The sequence below is a fragment of the Rhinichthys klamathensis genome, unplaced genomic scaffold (genome assembly GCF_029890125.1).
Source record: "Rhinichthys klamathensis goyatoka isolate OS25496 unplaced genomic scaffold, OSU_Roscu_1.1 h1tg000092l_1, whole genome shotgun sequence".
Taxonomy (NCBI): domain Eukaryota; kingdom Metazoa; phylum Chordata; class Actinopteri; order Cypriniformes; family Leuciscidae; genus Rhinichthys; species Rhinichthys klamathensis.
Genome location: NW_026606631.1, coordinates 1903042 through 1921898, shown reverse-complemented (window position 1 = coordinate 1921898; position 18857 = coordinate 1903042). Strand labels below are relative to the sequence as shown.

At 37.6% G+C, this 18857-nt stretch overlaps 1 protein-coding gene across 2 annotated transcripts; it reads right to left on the bottom strand.

The window, feature by feature from the left end:
* Window positions 1–3505: 3505 nt before the first annotated feature.
* spty2d1 (SPT2 chromatin protein domain containing 1) lies at window positions 3506–18435 on the bottom strand. 2 transcript variants are annotated; one of them, XM_056252094.1, is made up of 6 exons: window positions 17924–18435; window positions 16857–16971; window positions 6436–7842; window positions 4565–4721; window positions 4323–4400; window positions 3506–4177 (listed from the first exon to the last, which is right to left on the bottom strand). In XM_056252094.1, exons 1-6 carry the CDS (start codon window positions 17981–17983, stop codon window positions 4090–4092), a joined length of 1905 nt encoding a protein of 634 aa, XP_056108069.1. In that variant the 5' UTR covers window positions 17984–18435; the 3' UTR covers window positions 3506–4089. The 2 variants fall into 2 exon arrangements, with proteins under 2 accessions (XP_056108069.1, XP_056108068.1); XM_056252093.1 differs by having other exon boundaries at window positions 3506–3987.
* Between the last annotated feature and the right edge of the window lie 422 nt (window positions 18436–18857).

The following is an 18857-nucleotide window of genomic DNA, read 5'->3' as shown; positions in this document are numbered from 1 at the left end:
AACTTTATTCAACTATTCATTTCCTTCTCTGTGGGCCTCGAGTGATTTCACGTAGTGGAACAGCGCAGCGCTTCTGTTGTACTTCAGAACATAGGCTCACTATTGGCCGACGCTGGTCATGAGTGTGATGCTGGCCAATAGTGAGCCTGCGTTCTGAAGTACAACAGAAGCGCTGCGCTGTTACACTACGTGAACTCACTCGAGGCCCACATAGAACAAAACTAATAGTTGAATAAAGTGGTTATTTTGGGGGGTTTTGGCACACAAAAAGTATTCTAGTCACTTGATAAACTTAAGGTTGAGCTATAGTCACTTGGACTATTTTAACAATGTTTTTATTAACTTTCTTGGCCGAAAGGTTTCAATAACATAGAAGCCTATGGAGAAGAGATCCAGCTCTCAGCTTTAATAAAAAATATCTTAATTTGTGTTCTGAAGATGAACGAAAGTCTTACGGGGTTGGAACAACATGAGGGCGAGTAATTACTGACAGAATTGTCATTTTTGGATGAACCCTTTAATCTTTAATCAAAATAACTTCCCCTCCATATTTGTTTACTGGCACGAGGGCGGGACAACCTGTCACGATCGACCAATAGCAAACCACAACCATCCAACAATCCAATCCCGATGGACAAAATCAAGTTCAGCCCTAATTGTTTTTTTGGTAACACTTTACAATAAGGTTTCATTAGTTAACATTTGTTAACTACATTAGTTAACATGAACTTAAAATGAACTGCACTTCTTCACCATTTATTAATCTTAATTAATGTTAATTTCAACATTTACTAATACATTGATAAAATCAAAAGTTGTATTTGTTAACATTAGTATGCACTGTGAACTAACATGAACAAACAATGAACAGCTGGATTTTTATTAACTAACATTAACAAAGATTAATAAATAAGGTAACAAATGTATTGCTCATTGTTAGTTCATGTTAGTTAACACATTAACTAATGTTAACAAAACAAATGAAACCTTATTGTAAAGTGTTACCATTTTTTTTTTTTTTTTTTTTTGTCATTCGAAAAGCCATCTCACTCGCAAATCTAGTCAAGTTTTTCTTATTTTAATTTAATTTTTTTAATTAATAGACATTTATAACACTATGTATTATTACCTTGGCAGTGAATTACGAAAAACAAATGAACATGACTGGGTTAGTATCTCTAATACAAATCTCACATCGTTCTCTCTTCTGACTGCTGCAGTCAATCTCTCTACATTTTCCCCTCTTTTAAAGTCAGAGAAAAGCTGTTGTGGATTTTTTTTTTCTCTTTTGCTATTGCAATTGGAAATACAAAAATTACATTTGCTGTCATCTCCCGTCCCCCACTATAGAAGTTTACCCAACTATGACAACTTTCACTTCTGAGAAACCTGGAAATTTTGAATGGGTCCATAGGGTAGAAAAGCAGATAGCTACTTCTGTTTCATGCCATCTTTAATAATTGTCCTATATTAACATCATATTCAATCCAAACTCAAAATATATTAAAGTTCATCAGCATCACTATTTAGGTGTAAAATATCAAGGTTGGTGAATTAGTACATATGTATCGCTGTTGTAGCTTTTTATGTGTTACTTTTCACAGCACTGAATGGACCAATCACAGTTGTTTGTGATTAAATTATTATTATTATTTGTATCTATTTAGAGAGATTTCCAGAATAGAAAAATGGTGCAATGTTTATGACGATCATTGGAATTATATATTTGTGTTATATATTATATATTGTTTCAATGCTTCAATATAAGGCTTTGTCCCGCCCACGATAATCGAACAACCAATCGGATGGGGACATTCCATATCCAGCAGAACAGAACTAATCTGATTTGCATATCTCATTCTAACAAGCTCATTTGACCAAATGCATGTTTGCTTATCAAAATACAAATATATTGGGTGAAAAACCACTGAATATGTATATTGTCTTTTCTGATGCAATATTTTTTCAATAATGTTGAGGTTATATTCACTTTTTCGGTTCAATTGTTCAACTTATTTGTCCTCCATTCTATCCCCCACCCCAGTTTGTGACGTCAGAAACACCAGCTATTTCAAACTGTGTTTTTGAGACTGTCTTTGTTTCACTGCAGTTTTAAAGTCCCCATGAATTCAAAATTGACCATACTTACTTTGTTTGCCTAAATTGATCGTTTTGTGGTGAACAATTCATCCATGCAAGTCAATCCACACAAAAAAATTTTTTGGCTTCGTAATCTTTAATCAAAATCTGAAATTTCCCCTCCCCTCTGCGTTGGAGGACCTTGCCTGATGACGTAGGTTTCACGGTTTGGGTGTCTGCTTAACAACCATAATCACGCCCCTCCAACTGACAGTAGACAGGCTGAATGAAAACACCTACTTTTCTAGATCCAATCAGGTGCTAGTTGGGGAAAAAGCCACGCCCACCATTTTGCCTCATTTAGTATTCCGTTTCTCTCGGAAATACGTCACAACACTGGAGAAAAGTCGTTTGCAACTTCCGGTTCACGGGGACTTTAAGGAGAAAATACTCAGCAATTGTGTTGACTTATGAATTTGCACATGGTTTGTCTTAAAGCATTTTAAAAACACCACATAGACATATAAACAACATTAAAAGCTTGAATTCTTCACCACAGGGAGACTTAAAACCTGGCTAGTGTCTTCTGCTGGTTAGATCAGCATTAAAGAACTATCTCAACTGTTAAATATAAGATTAAAATAATATCGATTTGTCTCATTTTAAATAAACACAAAAAAAAACCAGAGATGAAAAATGAACTTAAGAAATTTACTTTTGCAATAGATAAAAGTTCAGCAATATCTTCCAAAGATCTTTTAAATTTTGGCTCTATTTTTTCTCTGTATAGTGTTGAAATGGACACTAGTAAATCATGCTAGCATGTGTGGGAAGTTTTAAACCATGTGTTACAACTAGCCCCGCTCACCCCACTCCATAGATAATAAAGACACATGATACTTGAGCGGGCTTTCACTCTAGTCTGGTCAGTGACAAAATTAGAGCGAGCAAATAATTAGTAAAGGTAGGCAAATATTAGCATATTAAGCTAGGCAAATATTAGCATTAGCATAGCAATATCGAATGCACTCTGTTGGTCAAAACCACTTTAGCACTTTATTTGAGCATAGTGCTTCATTTCTACAATGGTTGTCTGGATCAATAACCCTTAAAAAGTACTGTGGTGGCAATAATATTTAATTCGCATTTGTAACCAATAGTATCCAATGGTGCTTAAAAGGTTCTTCACAGAATACCATGGCATTGCAACTAATATGTTACAAATTAGTTTGTGGACTAGTTGTCTATAGACAAAGCAAGACATGTTGAAATTTGAATGATGTAATTCGCATTACAAGACCATGTGCAAAGTGACAAAGTTAATATTTGAGTTCCATACCAACTAACTAATTTGTCTTCCAGATTTCTGTAACCAGATCCACAATTAAAGCAAAAATATTGAATAAACAAATGACAGGACAAAAGCATCTGTCAAATAATTTTAACAAAAAAATACATTGGAAAAATGGCAGTCTTCTGTCTTTTCTCGTCAATTAAATAGTACTATAAGTAATAAAATAACTCTCCCGAAATCAGGACCAATTTTGTAGTTGTTGGTGCACGAGGTGTAAGGCATCCACATCAATATACTTACATTGTTTCTACAGATACAAAAATTGCCATTGTGATTCTCAGATATTCATTTCATACATGATTTTCTCCGAAGCTCAGCTACGTCAGATGGGCTCATGATAGTGCAAACCTGCTCCCACGGTTTGGCCATTCAAATAAATAGTGTAACAATGTCTGTGGCACATTTCCACTCCGCTCGGTTCCAACCACATTAGACTAGATCAAAGTCAAGTCAACTAAATCTTTTTCCGGTTTGCTTTCATTGCTAGTTTTCTTTTCATCTCCTCCTCCTCCATTCGCATTTCTTCTTCATCCTCCTTGATACCCAGGCGTAAACTGAAGCAGAAAAAAAACAGATGTCATTATGGAACAAACTTTCTCCGGTCTTCTGCGTTAAAGGGAGTGAAGCATTTTATTTCAGTCTATCGGAAAACACAGTCATTTTCTCTTCTTGGCATTCTTCCGATTCATCTCCTCAAGTTCTCGTTTTTCCTCTTCCTGGTCTTCAAACACTGCCATTCGCAGGCTAATCAGACAATCGGAGCAAGGCACAGCACAAGAAACACACAGAAAGAAGGCAATAGTGTGTTGATTTGGTGAAAATGATGATGTTAGTTAGTCAAAGCTACTATTTCCCCACTCACAGTCCGCAGATGAACGTGTTGGCTTACCTCCTTGCTTCCTCTTTCTGCTGATCTTTCCAGCTGCTCTCCATAAACTTCAGTGCATAGTCGCTTTCATCTTTATATCTATTGAAACGAAGGACACGTTACCGCAATACATGCAAAAAAACACTTTTTTTAAGGCTCTACACAAGTATTTGATCTTGGTAAATGTGAACAAATGTTTGCGTATAGAGTATATTTCAAGGCAAAGGATATTTTATGTAACCTTAAAAAGGACAAGAACTCACTTGCTCCTGTCATAACCAAAGATTTCCCTGATATGTTTTGAAACTTCATCTTGGTCTTCTCCTTCATCGTCGATGAAGTCATCCATCTCCGAGTCGTACTCTTCCTCCTCTTCATACTTCCGTTTATAAGTGGATGTTATGGGGGGCAACGATGGTCCTTCAAAAATAGCGGGGGATACAACTTCAAAAACATGCAAGAACACACAAGGCATTGATGTTGCTACTGACTACAAGTTAAAGACAACCTGTCTCATTCATGAAAACAAGAATGAAGGTGTGTGTAAATAATTCATAAACCCATGCAAATTCAACGCAGCAATTCAGAGACACAATTAACTTAAGAATTGATTCACAAATTAATTCTGCTTGTTTCATAAATTACAAAGTATGTAAACAAAAAACAGGATTCCTAGTTTTGCAGATGATTCACTAAATCAATTGCCTTTGACAAAGCAGAAGCATCCATGATCAACTAAAGGATTATTCCAGTATTGTATAATATCTGTCTGCAAAATCCTAAAATTCCCCCCAGAATTCCTCCCTGCCTCAAAAACACAGCATGTGATCTTAAAATCAAATCAAAGCAAATCAAAAGAAATTCACACCGATTAGCACTATGCTAAGCTAGTAGGCTATGATGTTAATCGCAGGCCAAAAGTTACCGAAGGGAAAAGTTATGGCATTTTTAGTTTTGGTAAATTTGTACGTAATTTAAAAGACTTTAGTATATTTTCATTCTGTAATACTAAATATAAAGTCAAGCAAATTCATCTTAAAGTCCCCGTGAACCGGAAGTTGCAAACGACTTTTCTCCAGTGTTGTGACGTATTTCCGAGAGAAACGGAATACTAAATGAGGCAAAATAGTGGGCGTGGCTTTTTTTCCAACTAGCACCTGATTGGATCTAGAAAAGTAGGTGTTGTCATTCAGCCTGTCTACTGTCAGTTGGAGGGGCGTGGTTACGGATGTTAAGCAGACACCCAAACCGTCAAACCTACGTCATCAGGGAAGGTCCTCCAATGCAGAGGGAGGGGAAATTTCAGATTTTGATTGAAGATTACGAAGCCAAAACATTTTTTTGTGTGGATTGACTTGCATGGATGAATTGTTTACCACAAAACGATCAATTTAGGCAAACAAAGTAAGTATGGTCAATTTTGAATTCATGGGAACTTTAATTTCTAATCACACACCAATTACAGTATCATAAAAAGCCAATGGAATGGCTTCGGAGTCTGAGGGATATAGGTCTCTGCGACACGAGAGGATGTCTCACGACAATGAGCGGTCAATTGATGAGCTGTCTTTTACCACCAACAATAATATCCACTTAGTTGGATATTACTTGTCCCCTCAGTTTGTAAAACAAACAAGTACTACATGAGTGTCAGCATGAAACTTTCTTTTCAGCTTCCTGAATTGATTAGATCATTGCGGTTTGCCAATTTCCTTGATCTCATGCCCTCACACTGGTGCACGTCATCAGAGAAGAGATGTTGTTGCGAAGGGGAAGGGAAAGTTATTGTTTTGATTAAAGATTACGAGGGTGCATTCATAAAAATAAATTATGTAAACAAATAAATCATTTATAACAAACACTGACATAAACACGGTCAGTAAGTGACTAACACTTTATATTCTTGACATGACACATTTCTGGGTTGACATGACACATTTTTTAAATGCGTATAACGTTTAATCCTGTAATGCCTACTTGTGTTGCTGTAAGTGTATTATATTAATGGATCTTCTGTTTCTTTCAAGGGACAAATAGGAATTATTTTGGGGTATCTTGGGATTGTGATCTAAACAGTAATTATCTTCACGATATTAACAATTAGAATGAATGAAACGCTTCACTTATCGCTTACCGGGAGGTTTAACCAAGACTCTGTGGCCTGAGGGGGCAATCACTGTCCTGGGGCCTTGTGGCCTCGAAGCCATCCCAGGTCTCAATGCAAAGTTCTTTGATGAAATAGTCTCTGAAACAACAGTGCACTGAGGTCTACCAGGGCCAGATCCCATGCCCATGCCATTTACCGGTCTCCCAGAAACACTACCTCCCGTCCTACTTGGTCCATTTGTAAAGGGCCTGGAGCTTCCAGGAACTTGCTGACCTTGAAAACTACCACCTGGTCTTGGTTGCTTCGAAGGCTCACCAGAAGAGGGTCGTACAAGTCCGTTGCTACCAGGCCGAGGTGGAGCAACGCTCCCAGGTCGTGATAAATGTACTGGTTTTGCTGGTTTCTGAGGTTGCCCACCCCTATCGGAGTTACTAGGTCTGCCCTGCCCGGAGTTTTTGTGTGGTCCTTGCCCTGATCTGGCTGCACCAGGAGCCGCTACTGTGCGACTTCCCGAAATACTTGATTTACCTTGAGATACTGAGGTATTCCCCTTCCTTGGGGTAAGGTCACTTGAGGTTGTGGGCCTTTGGCCTCGCGATGGTCTAGGTGGTGCTTGTTTCGAGGTAAACTGAGCACCATATTTCATGGCAGATTTACCATTTAAGACACCCGATGAGCCAGAGTTGTTTCTGTCTCCATGTAGTTTGGCAGAACCTGGAGTTCGTTCACTGGATGCTTGAAGCTTTGGCTTTTTGCTGGCACTACTTGACTGGTGCTTTTCTACTGATGGCTTGGGCAATTTCCCATTTTTGCCATCTCGGTCTACATTCTTCTTCTGAGAATTTGAGCTGGATTGAGATCTGCTGTCTTTCTGTCCTGAATTCCTGTCTGGTTTTGCGTCCTTGCCTTTATTCTGTGTCTTAACCCTGCGCTCCAATTCGAGTTCTCGAATCTCCTCTGCGGTTCTGAGCCTCTCTTCAGTCTTCTTCACTACTTTTAATTCAACAGGTTCATACTGCTTCTTTTGCGCAAGTTTCAAGAGTTCTGCAAAGTTCATTGATGGCGGGGCGGACCTAGCTGGAGCGCTCGCTTTTTTCGGTTTGCTGTCAGCTTTGTTGGAGAACTCCGGCCGAGACTGAGGCGGTGGCGGAGGCTTAACGGGCCTGCTTTGTTCATGTTCATCGGATTCAGAATCTGTACCCTCATAGTCGTAATTATCAACATCATCATCATCATCATATGTGTTTGACCTGTCCTGCTCTTCTGATCTGTCTCCCTTCGACTGCCTCTTTTTGGGCTGGTCTATGACAGGGATGCCGTTGTATCCTCTGAAATTGTCCTTGGTTCGTGAAGCCATTGCTCGTGCCTTCCTGTCTGATTTCAGCTCCACTCTTTTGGCTAACAGTTCTTCTTTTGCCTTCTTATTCTGGATTTCTAAAAAGGAGAAGCAAAGTGACATCAAAATATGCATCATGTGAGTGCCATGTCAGGGCTCCAGACTAACATATGAGATCAGTAGCTCTGGTGCCACTAAGCTCCACAGATGGTGACACCCGCAACTGATGTGGTGGCGCCGGGGGGATTTTTAATCATTGAGGTAATTTAATTTAATTTAATTACATTTGCTTTGCATTAATAAGTGAAGTTAGTTACTAATAATAGTACATGTTTATTTATTAGAAATTTAACAGCTTGAAGTGAGATGTTATTTTCCTTTATCTATCATTAAACTTTTAGTTTTACAAATCACATTAAAAAAAAAAACATTTATTATTATTCGGAGCTTGAAACAGTGTGAAGAGTGAATTTCACTCTCAAAAGGTTGTACGAAGCCTGAGATAAATAACGTAAAAACAATCGAATATTTCTGCCACAATACCATGGTTACAGTTAGCAACACCACATTAAATCCATGGTGAATGTTGTGGATTGAAAAGCCTTCTATAACTTGCTCGTTCATTGCACAATGTTTCTCTTTGTTTCCAGGTCAGCGCTGTTTGATCTGATATCTGAGAATTCTTCGGCGGATTTGATTACTTCTCATTATATTTTGCAGGAATGTTATTAATACTGCGGCGAATTAAAACACTTTGTCATCAGATCTCCCAGCGCTGCGTAGTAAAGGTGTCGTGCGATCGAGATTGTCAAGCAAGAGTTCTGACTGAGCTCACGCGGCGGTCTAATGTCGGTCCGAGAGGATAAACGGTCTGCGCTGCGCAGCTCAAATGAGAAGTGCAGTTTCGTTCTGCTTTCGTTTCGCTTGCCGTTTGAGGTTTCTCATATGGAAATGGCAGCTCTTATCAGTTGGTCAATGTGCTGGTGGCACCAGTGCGACCTCTAACAAAATTGTCGCACCAGCAAGAAAAAAGGTCGCAAAATGCAACCATTTGGGAGCAGTCTGGAGCACTGAATTTTCTGTCGTTTTCTCACCCTCAAGTCTTTCCAAATCCCCATGACGGGGTGTCCTATTCTGCTCCTGGATGGCCACTATCCTGCAGAGTTCATTCAAATCACAATTAAATATACCTGAACCACCAAACAAAGGTCTTGCCTCTTCAGGAACACTAGAAACGTCCTGGCAAGTGTGTAGGTGCATGTTGAAGCTACACTCTGCAGAACGTTAGCAGGATTGGACACATGCCCAATTACATATTCTGTGTACCACAGAATGTAAACTTGTATAATTAACACAAATGTGGATGGATGCTGACATTATTTTAAATTTAAACGAAAAAATTAAGTATTAAAAAAGTGATCCATACAACTTGTGTGTTAGAGATACGTAATATACTGGGACAGTATAATTATAATTATAAGTATAATCAACAACTAATTGATAAAATCGGTAACGAAATTTGTTGACTATTGTTATCGATTATAAGGGTGCTCTGATTGATTGGGCGCCAATCTTTAGCTTTATATTATTTTGATCAGTGGTCTCTATAAAAGGCGTTCAGATGGTGGAAAACGTGCAATTTTTCTATGCACATCTAAAATTGCTTTACTACATTCACCGGTCTGGCAGTTCCACCAGGTGTTTGAAAAGGACAATAAATTTGCAACGTCTTTGCGAAGAGCAGACTGAGACATGGTAACGGCAGCAACCCAACCACAATGACAGCAAGAAACTAGGGCTGTGATATTTTAGTGCATTTCTTTCCTCCCTACAAACCCAAACTTAACATCCAAATTAGGGATGGGCGATATATTATAGCTTGCGATATACAGGTAAAAAGTATCACGATAAGAATTAATCTTCCCGCGATAACGGTAAAGCCTAGTTGATGATGTATTTCTGTTTGGGACCCATTCGCAGCTCACGAGCAGAGTGAAAACAACTATGGCGGAAGGGGGACGTGAGTTTATCGCTAAACGAGGAACTAACTCTACGATCTGGAACTGGTACATATTTTCACTTGTCGAACACTCTTGAGAGTTTCGCTCTGTCAAGCGATCCGTAAGCGTTATTTCAGGCCCTGTCCACATGGACACGGGTATTTTTATAACCGTGACTTTTTTTATGCGGTTCGGCCGTTCGTCCACACGAAAACGCACTGAAACCGAACATTTTCGAAAACCCCTGCCAGGGTGAGGATTTTCACAAACGCCGGTTACAGTGTTGTCGTGTAGACAGTGAAACCGGGGTTTTTGCCTTGCGACGTCAGAGTGTGCGCCGTTATCCGCTGTTTTTGACGTCAGATTTGCGCTTCTGATTGGCCAACGTGGCTTTACGGTTAAGGTTTATATCGCCGCCTGCTGGCGTGGCATGCCCTTGACCGCGCCTGATAGCGTCTTTTTGCGTTTTCATGTAGACGGAGACCGAGCATGTGTGGACGGGATTTTTTATTTAAACGCTGTAGGAAAAACTCTGGTTATAAAAATACCCTTGTCCGTGTGGACAAGGCCTCAGTTCATCTCAATGAATGCACAGTGTATTTGACGCACAGTGAACCCAGCAGCTCATCAATCCTTAGTGCGGTTTCTATTATTAGTAATGAAGGGAGTGGATTCTGGAATCCGCTGCTGCTTCAATGTACATCTAATGAGTGATTATAATCAAGGTATTAATTAATATTTTTCATATAGTTGAATGACTTTCTCTAGGCTTATGAGATTTTACTTTGTTATAGATGTGATTACTGAAATGTTCTTTTCATGTATTCTTTAATGTCTGTATTAAAGGGTAACTAAACACTGAAACAACTTTTTTTAGTTAATGATCTGTAAGAATGGAGCTTCATAAATGCTGTTCTTTGATTCGAGTACTTTTTTTGACATTTGGGTATAAAGTGTTTTAATTTTCAAATATATGGTGTAAAAACGTATGAGTGCTGCCCTCTTCAGGTTAAACGCAAAGGTCCTGCAGTAGGGGTACTCTCTGACGTAGGATACTCTCTGACGTAACTCTGTCACGCCCTTGGTGCGAGCTCACCACGCCCTTGGCAGCCCCTGGTATAAAAGCATCTGGTTCCGTCAAAACTACTGTAGCGAGTCAGGAGTTGGAATTACGAGTATTGAAAACAATCAGGACAGTTTTATATTTGAAAATCAACAAACAACAAATAAAACAAGCAGCTCTATGCACTTTTTAAGGCAAGATTATATTCTGTGGCATTTCCTTCTGACCGTCGTCAATAGCAACGCATTATAAACACAGTGCAAATCCATGCATCACAACGGACGCGCTCTCTCGTTTCATTCAAATACAATTTGCCGTCTTGCGTCTCCGTTTTTGATTGTATTGAAAATAAAATCAGAGTTAATTTGTTTACAGAGTTTGATAATATTGTTGTGATCATCTTGTCTGGACGATTGTTTTGTACGCTGTACAAAATGGATTTATAAACAGGTAAGATTTAAAACATTAATGCGAACTTTTCTTCGTGGAAGCTTCACGTTTTTTTCAAGTGAGTGAGATAAAATATTTCAACTCAAAACAACATTTTGAAGTGGTATTGCAGCAACTTTTTTGTGCATGTTCTGCAGACAGGGTGACCATCATCGATTAAGTTTCCCTCAGGATATTTGTAAAAGCCAAAATATGACCCCACACCTTAGATTTGGCCCTCTTAAAAGGCAGAAAAATCAGATGAAGGTGGGGAAGAAAATACTTCAAATGACCGCTCTGTTCAGGGTTCGTACAGACTCTGTCAAATGAAATTCCAGGACTTTCAAGGACTTTTCAAGCACTAATTTTTTGGATTTCAAGGACTTCAATCGGCACTTATCAAACAATATCTTGATTATTATTTTTACTTATTGATGTTTCAATTCAGAGAGGTGAATCCATTGACCAGCGCTGTCAGGCATGGGAAATCGCCTTAACCATTGAAAGGATATTGAAACTGATTTTTCCCCCCATTAATATATATGATTGACCTGAAGAATGAAAGTTGTATTATATACTTATCATATACTTAATATCATGCTCATAGCAATGAGAAATAGCTCTATATCTCAGACGGGCTGCAGCGTTGATTTAGCATGAAACAATTGTATTTTTTCAACAACAACAAAAAAAAAAAAATCACAATATTTTGAATTAGGGATGGACCGATACCACTTTTTGCAGAACGAGATACCGATACTATAACCGATCCCTGAATTTTCACTGCATTTGTAATTTTTAAATGTATTAGTAATAATCATATTAGTTGGCTTAATTTGTTCATCAAATATATATTTCTTTCAATTATTTGCATGCTTAATTAAGCCTGCTAAAATGCATTGTATGAGCTTTTGTTACTGTACATTCTATTGCTCTATCATATTTTATATTTCATTGAATAGCACAGCACATATTTAGACTAGAGCAGCTCCAGAAATGTCAGTGCTGAGAATTGGGTCAGTGGTACAAATGTTTAGACACCAGTGAAATTATTTATTTCCAATTATTTTTTTTCAAATCCAATTTTGATACTACAACAAAAACTGCCAGCCGAACGCACGGACCCCATGGCTACGTTCACTAGATATACCTGACTTTGTTTACTAACTTATTGACTGCAAACGTCCAGTAATAATGTAGGGAATCACTCATTATACATAAATCAGGTAACAGGTCATGTTTTACTTTACTTGATTTAGTTGTCATCCAAATAACACGTGCTGAGTGAACGATTTAGCAATCAAGAGCATTCAACAGAACTGCGCTCTCTCTCGTCAGTTAACGTTAATAATAAGCTAGTACATGCCTTGTTTTATTTTCTTTGCCATTGACATCCGACTAAACTACAAACCTTCCACTGATGTCTGTTTAAAGAGATGTGCTCGACCAGCTCGCGTGTCTGTGCTGCTGCGCGCTCAATCCACTGCGCGGTTTTCTCTGATGATCAGCTCGCGCACCACAGCTATGCGTTACTATACACACGCTGCCTGGTAACGTTAGGCCTATCGGTTATTGGTATCGGAGCATTTTTATGAGTACATGAGCTCGGTATTGGTGCACCCCTATAATAATTCAAGCACTTTTCAAGTACCTCTTCAAAAATATGGCTGTTTTCAAGGGTTTTCCAGGACTTAAATTTCAAAAAGTCAAATTCAAGTACTTCAAGCACTTTAAGCACCTTGTACGAACCCTGTCTGTTGCAAAGTCTCCATTTTAGCGAGTTTGACAGCAGCTGTCAATCAATCCCTCACTGCGGTCTCAGTTCGTCCCCTCTATCTCGGCTGGGCTCTGCCCACTTTTCCAGCATTTTTCAAATATTGCCAGTGGGTGGAGTCAGGCTCTGACCAGGGGTTTAGTTACCCTTTAAATATCTGAGGGTCTGGCCCATGCCAGGAATGCAGTAACAGTGCCTTCTCATTTAGAATTCCAGAAATGTAATATGGCTTATTTTTATTTATTTATTTTGAAAAAGGTCAACATGTTTTAAAACATATATCTGTTCTTCTAGCTCACCATGACAGCTAAGGGTCATTGGAACCAATAGTTTGAGTCAGAGCCATAGAGAGAAAGAGTTGCGACACTCCCATAGACCGCCATAGGAACTTTGGAATGCGGAAGTAACGCGTGTCGTGGAGCGGCCAATAGTTCCAAACACTGATAGTTTCTCCATTGAACCCCATTCATTTTCAGTGCTTCCGAAGTACGTTTGCTGGTAAATTAATGAAATTACTGTATTTTTTTACTTTTACACACATTAGCCGACCTCTCGTGAATCTAGTCTGTAGTTATATTTTATGTAGCCAGTTTTAGTAAATGTTTATTGGAAGATAACAGGTTAATTGCAGCGATAGCTTACGTGACCAACATTTCACTAACGTTAGCTAACTTACGGTAACTAATATATAATATTTTTAATAATATTTTATATGTATATATATATAGCCTATATATAATATTATATATACATACACACACAACTCATTTATTTAAATGGGTTAGGGTTATGCATATATGTGCTTATATGTATTTAGGAACATAGTTAATTCACTCATTAACTATCTCTCCGGTTTAATTTTATGAAGAATATTTTTCGGTTGAATATTTACCGAACATTGCTGTATATAGTCGTTGCTTTCTACGTTATGGGAGCAGTCTATTTCCCTCCTAAATCAGTCATTTGTACATGCACAGCGTAATTATTTATATTTTATGTTGGTTGGAGTTCTGAACGGACTGCAGACCTCTTTGCGTGATCACGAAGGTAAGCTAATGGCTGAATCGGAATTTATAAGCAAGATCACGGGAATCAATAGCCTAATACAGCCCAGTTGTGCTAAAATAAATATCATGAGACGTCCATCATCAGATGAATGACATGGAAAAGTTAAGTTAGAGCTGCTAAAGCCACTGCTACTACCCATGCGAACATGAACACTAAGCTTTTCCCTCCAAAAATATAGCCTAAAACTTATCTAAGTTGTCACCCTGCCTCTCCAAATGCAAAACTGACATTAACAAAATGCAATAACAGCTTAAAAAGTACTTGGGTGTGTGTTTTATTTTATATCTACCGTTTAATAATGCAATCGCTGCTGTCTGTCCATAGAAGAACATGACAGCCAGCGTATGTTTTGAAACTATTGGGGCTTACATGAACCACGTGACAGCCGTCGCGGCGACATCAAAGCGTGTCGCAACTCTTTCTCTCTATGGCTCTGGGTTGAGTGCCCATTTCTTATTTAAAGCATTTACTTTACTGTTCTATATTACAGTGTCTTCTCACTGAGAGAAATAACACGTTATCTGGATGTTTTGGGAAGAGTCTCCTGTTTATAGTCAAAGCCAGACCAAATCCAACCTTGAAGAAGCTGTGTGTCTGTGTTAGTATTCTTGGTTACAGGTTAAGGAACAAGTGGCATTATTGGAGATTGACTGACTGGTTTTCTTCGACATGCTGGACACACAGTCCTGTGACCTCGGAGGGCCACTCGTACCCAACTCAGGGTCCTGGTGGCAGCCGTACAGACTATGGAGATGTGCTACTGCCTATCAGTCCATGGTGGAAATTTACTATGTTTATCTATTTCTTAGCCAATCAGAATCATTCAACCTGAAGCAATGATGTAGCATAGGCTATACCTTGATGTATAACTGCTGTGATCTTTGTAACTGTAACTGGGCGGCCTACGAACTCCTTTTGAGTCTGGAAGCGGACTTTTGCCAGATGAAACTGCAAACTATCTTCAATAAAAATTCTCTTCAATTTATTAGAATTCTGACTCTGGTCTTAAATTGGCCGCACTTCTAACTCCTGTTCTTAATCTTATCTGGTTCTTGGGTCTTTAACTGTAAATCCCCTAAAGGTAATATAATTTGTAGTAGTATTATTATCTTATCAGTATTATTGTTCGTTTTTTTTTTTTTTTTTTTACAGAAACACTGAATGACCAACACTATCTTAGTTCAGTTAAAATGACAAATATGTATTCATAAATTTCCTTCATACATGGTTACCAAGTTTTATTTCTAATTACTTAAGTTCTATAGTTAAACCATGCTTGATCATTTTGTAATTTTGTAACCTATCTGATGACATGGTAGAGATTGTTACTATTTTTTGCAACTGTTTGCACCACGAGAGTATAAATAAATACATATTCTGTGTTTACAATTCAAACTTGATATGATTTGAATCATTATTGTGTGATGTTTTTCAGTACAGTTGCACTATTTAAACATTATCTGCACTTTTACAGAAGAAACGTATATCTGCAACTTTTCCATTTCTGCATGGGCTGGTGTTTGGATTTTTATTTTTTATTCTTTTATGTAATAAATACATTAAGACATTACACTGCATTAAGCCACGAATGTGATCCTGTTCCCCAACCTGAACACGGAGAAGCAAAGTCAACTTTGAGCTTTGGTTTTTCGTGCCTAAACTGATAAATATAGAAATGTCAAAATGCCTTGTCTAGGAGAGTATTGACATATAACACCATCGGTTATGTCTTACGTAAACACAAACCATTGGATTAAGACAGATGTGTAAGAGTATATTGGACCTGTGCTATATTTGTTAAGCTCTAAGCCGTTCCTGATCACCTCTTCCAGAGGGAATGAAATATGTTGCACATGTTGCTTGCCAATAAATAAAGAGTTGGCTATTCATGATACTTTTCATTTCTTATTTTATTTATTTATATTAAAAAAAAAAACATTAAGAATAGTTGGCCTATTATTTATTTCTGTGATCAGTATTGGCCAATACTGCTTCCAGTGATCAATAATTGGTGATTGGCCCCAAAAATCCTGAGTGACATCACTTTACAGTTCTTAAAGAGGAGAAAAATGTATTCAAAAAATTATTAAATAATTGCATGTTCTAGCCTAAATAGTCCAAAGCATGGGAGGACTTTATAATAAACCCTTCAAAGAAGCTTACAACCATTTAGTTTCATGTGGGCTACCTTTTCAGGTGTGTGTGTGCCGTTTAATGTGCTGACAAGTGTTTTATGTTTTGCAGTTACATTTTATCTGCAAATGTTAGAAGAGTGCGTCCACCAGACAAGAAAGGCAGCTGAATGATTTTGACTCAAATATTTATTTTGATATGATATGTTAATATATGAATACATATAATAATATATTTGATTTATATAAGCAATACATTTTTTTGAAAGAAAACAACTGTAAAGGTATTATAAATCCCCTTTAGGGGGATCTGAGGTCTTGGTTTTCTTTACAATTTTTCAGTTTTTTTAACTGTCTACAAGCAGTTGGTTGTTTTACAATGAAATCCACTACATTTATGTTGCTGATATCAACCTTGACATTATGTCTAAATATAAGTAGCATGGACTACTTTTATGGCGATTTAAGGTCGTTTTTATCATCTTGACAGCATCCGTCCCCATTCATTTTAATCCTATGGAAAGAGCAATCTTTTGTGGTCCACGGGGTTTGTAGTAACATGAGGACATAAACAATGACTTGGCTGGCAGGCTTTAAGAAGGAATGTTATATATAGCTAAACAAAGATTACAAAGAAAAAAAGTACCTTTTTTCCTTTGGTCCATGGCCTGTTTTTTCAAGAAGGCTTGCACCGCAGCCGAATTAACACCTTTGACTCTGTCATCTTTCTTGGGTGGTCCAGTTTTCAAGCTATACCGCTTCTATAAAAGACAGAAATCATTGAAAGCTATACTAGTCATTCCATGTCAAATCAACCAAAATTCAGAAACTTCCCCAGTCCAAAAATGGGGAAAAGCACTTAGTGTGTTTATTTGCCCCAAGTTTGCATGCCTGGAACTCAAGAACTATTAAAGAACTATTAATATCCTTTTAGATTCTGGTTTTTAACAAACATTTGTGTATCTTCATTTTAAAGCCCCTATATGGTTCAAACCCAAGAGATATGGAGATTTTAATGTGGCTCCATGAGTAAATTGTAAACCTTTTTTAGTGGTCGAAACCCAAATGTGGGTCACTGCGCATACAGCTGATACTCTTTTCTTTTATTAAAGAGGAATAACTAAAGAATAATGTTGAAACTAGAAATGTATCTCTTTTTTTTCTATCAACACAATTGCATAGAATACACCTTTCTGAGTGCCATGAATATTCTTTTTCCAAAGTTTGTGTGCCTGTAACTCAAAAAGTATTAAATATATCTTAATATGATTTAAACTGTTTGATTCTTAAACTTTTCTTTTGAAATCTTCTTTTTCAAGGCCTTGTGTGGTTAAATCACATTGATATGGGGATCTTCTTGATTTATGTAATTCTTTCACTAGGAAAAAAAATTATCAACATAAAAAAAATCATCCACCTCTGGTTGAGTTGACACGGAATGACACAATAGCAATGTGTATATGAGCATATGTGTATAAAGTTACATAAGCCTCAAGGTTCCACAAGACTTTTATTTCAATATATGAGCACATTTGATTAATATTACCCTAAACCTTGCTAGTTTGACATCTTAGAGCAGTAAAACATTTGAATTAATCAAACAACTACATAAAGTTGGACCTACCAAAGGCCTCGCTTGCACATATATGAATCTGATTCACAGACTAAATGATGTTATATTATTTTTGCATGCATATTTCTTCTCATACATACCGGTACGCCGCCGAGCCCTCGATTCTGGGTGGCGATGGAAAGCACATTGTCGAAATCCATGGTCCCTCACTGTCCACAGCTCACTCCTTTAGCTAATAGCAATAGCTACCACTATCCAGTCGACAACCACTCACCTCAGCCAGCCTTTGTGCCCGCAAACACGATCTAAGAGTCAACTGATATCTCCCCTGATGTTAAAATCAAACGAGTTTAGAGGAAGCAGAAACTAACTAAAAAAAAAAACCATCGATTATTGCCTTCAGCTTCTGGCCGTCATATCTGATCAGCTGCTGTACATTTAAACCGTTAAACAACGGAGTGCTTGACCTATTAATAATAAAAGTTCCTTTCTGTTTTTGCTCAGTGATAGCGTATCACTTTCCCTAAATTGTCATTAAACGACATTTAAGAGAAACGCTGTAAATCAACGTGAATATGGAAATCCTCTTGAGAGATTTGCGTTCTCTAGAAACGACAACCAAGCCCACGTCATCCGGTTCACATTTCCACGTCACGTCCGGTTGTTAAAGACCTGCGTTTTCTTCTTCTTCTTTTTTCAATTTTCAACTTTATCTTCTATCTTCTTTCGCAACTTTTTTTTTGTAAAGTTTTGATTAGTCACAATTAACTTAGACCGGAAATAGTAGACCACAAACAACAAAACAAATTAACCCTTTATGTTAAGTACAAATACCAAAAAGATAAGTCCATACACATTTTACCACGTGCTTTTTCTTGTGTTTCCTTGTTTTTGTTTGTTTGACAGCCAATGGGATTTTAAATGCAACTAAATTACTAGGGAAATAACATGTAATCTAAACCAAAACAAATAATCTAATAAATAGATCAAAACAATTAATACAAAATAAATAATGGAGGTCACTAAACAAAAACTAATAAACAAAATAAACTTAAAACATACTTATACTTGTGC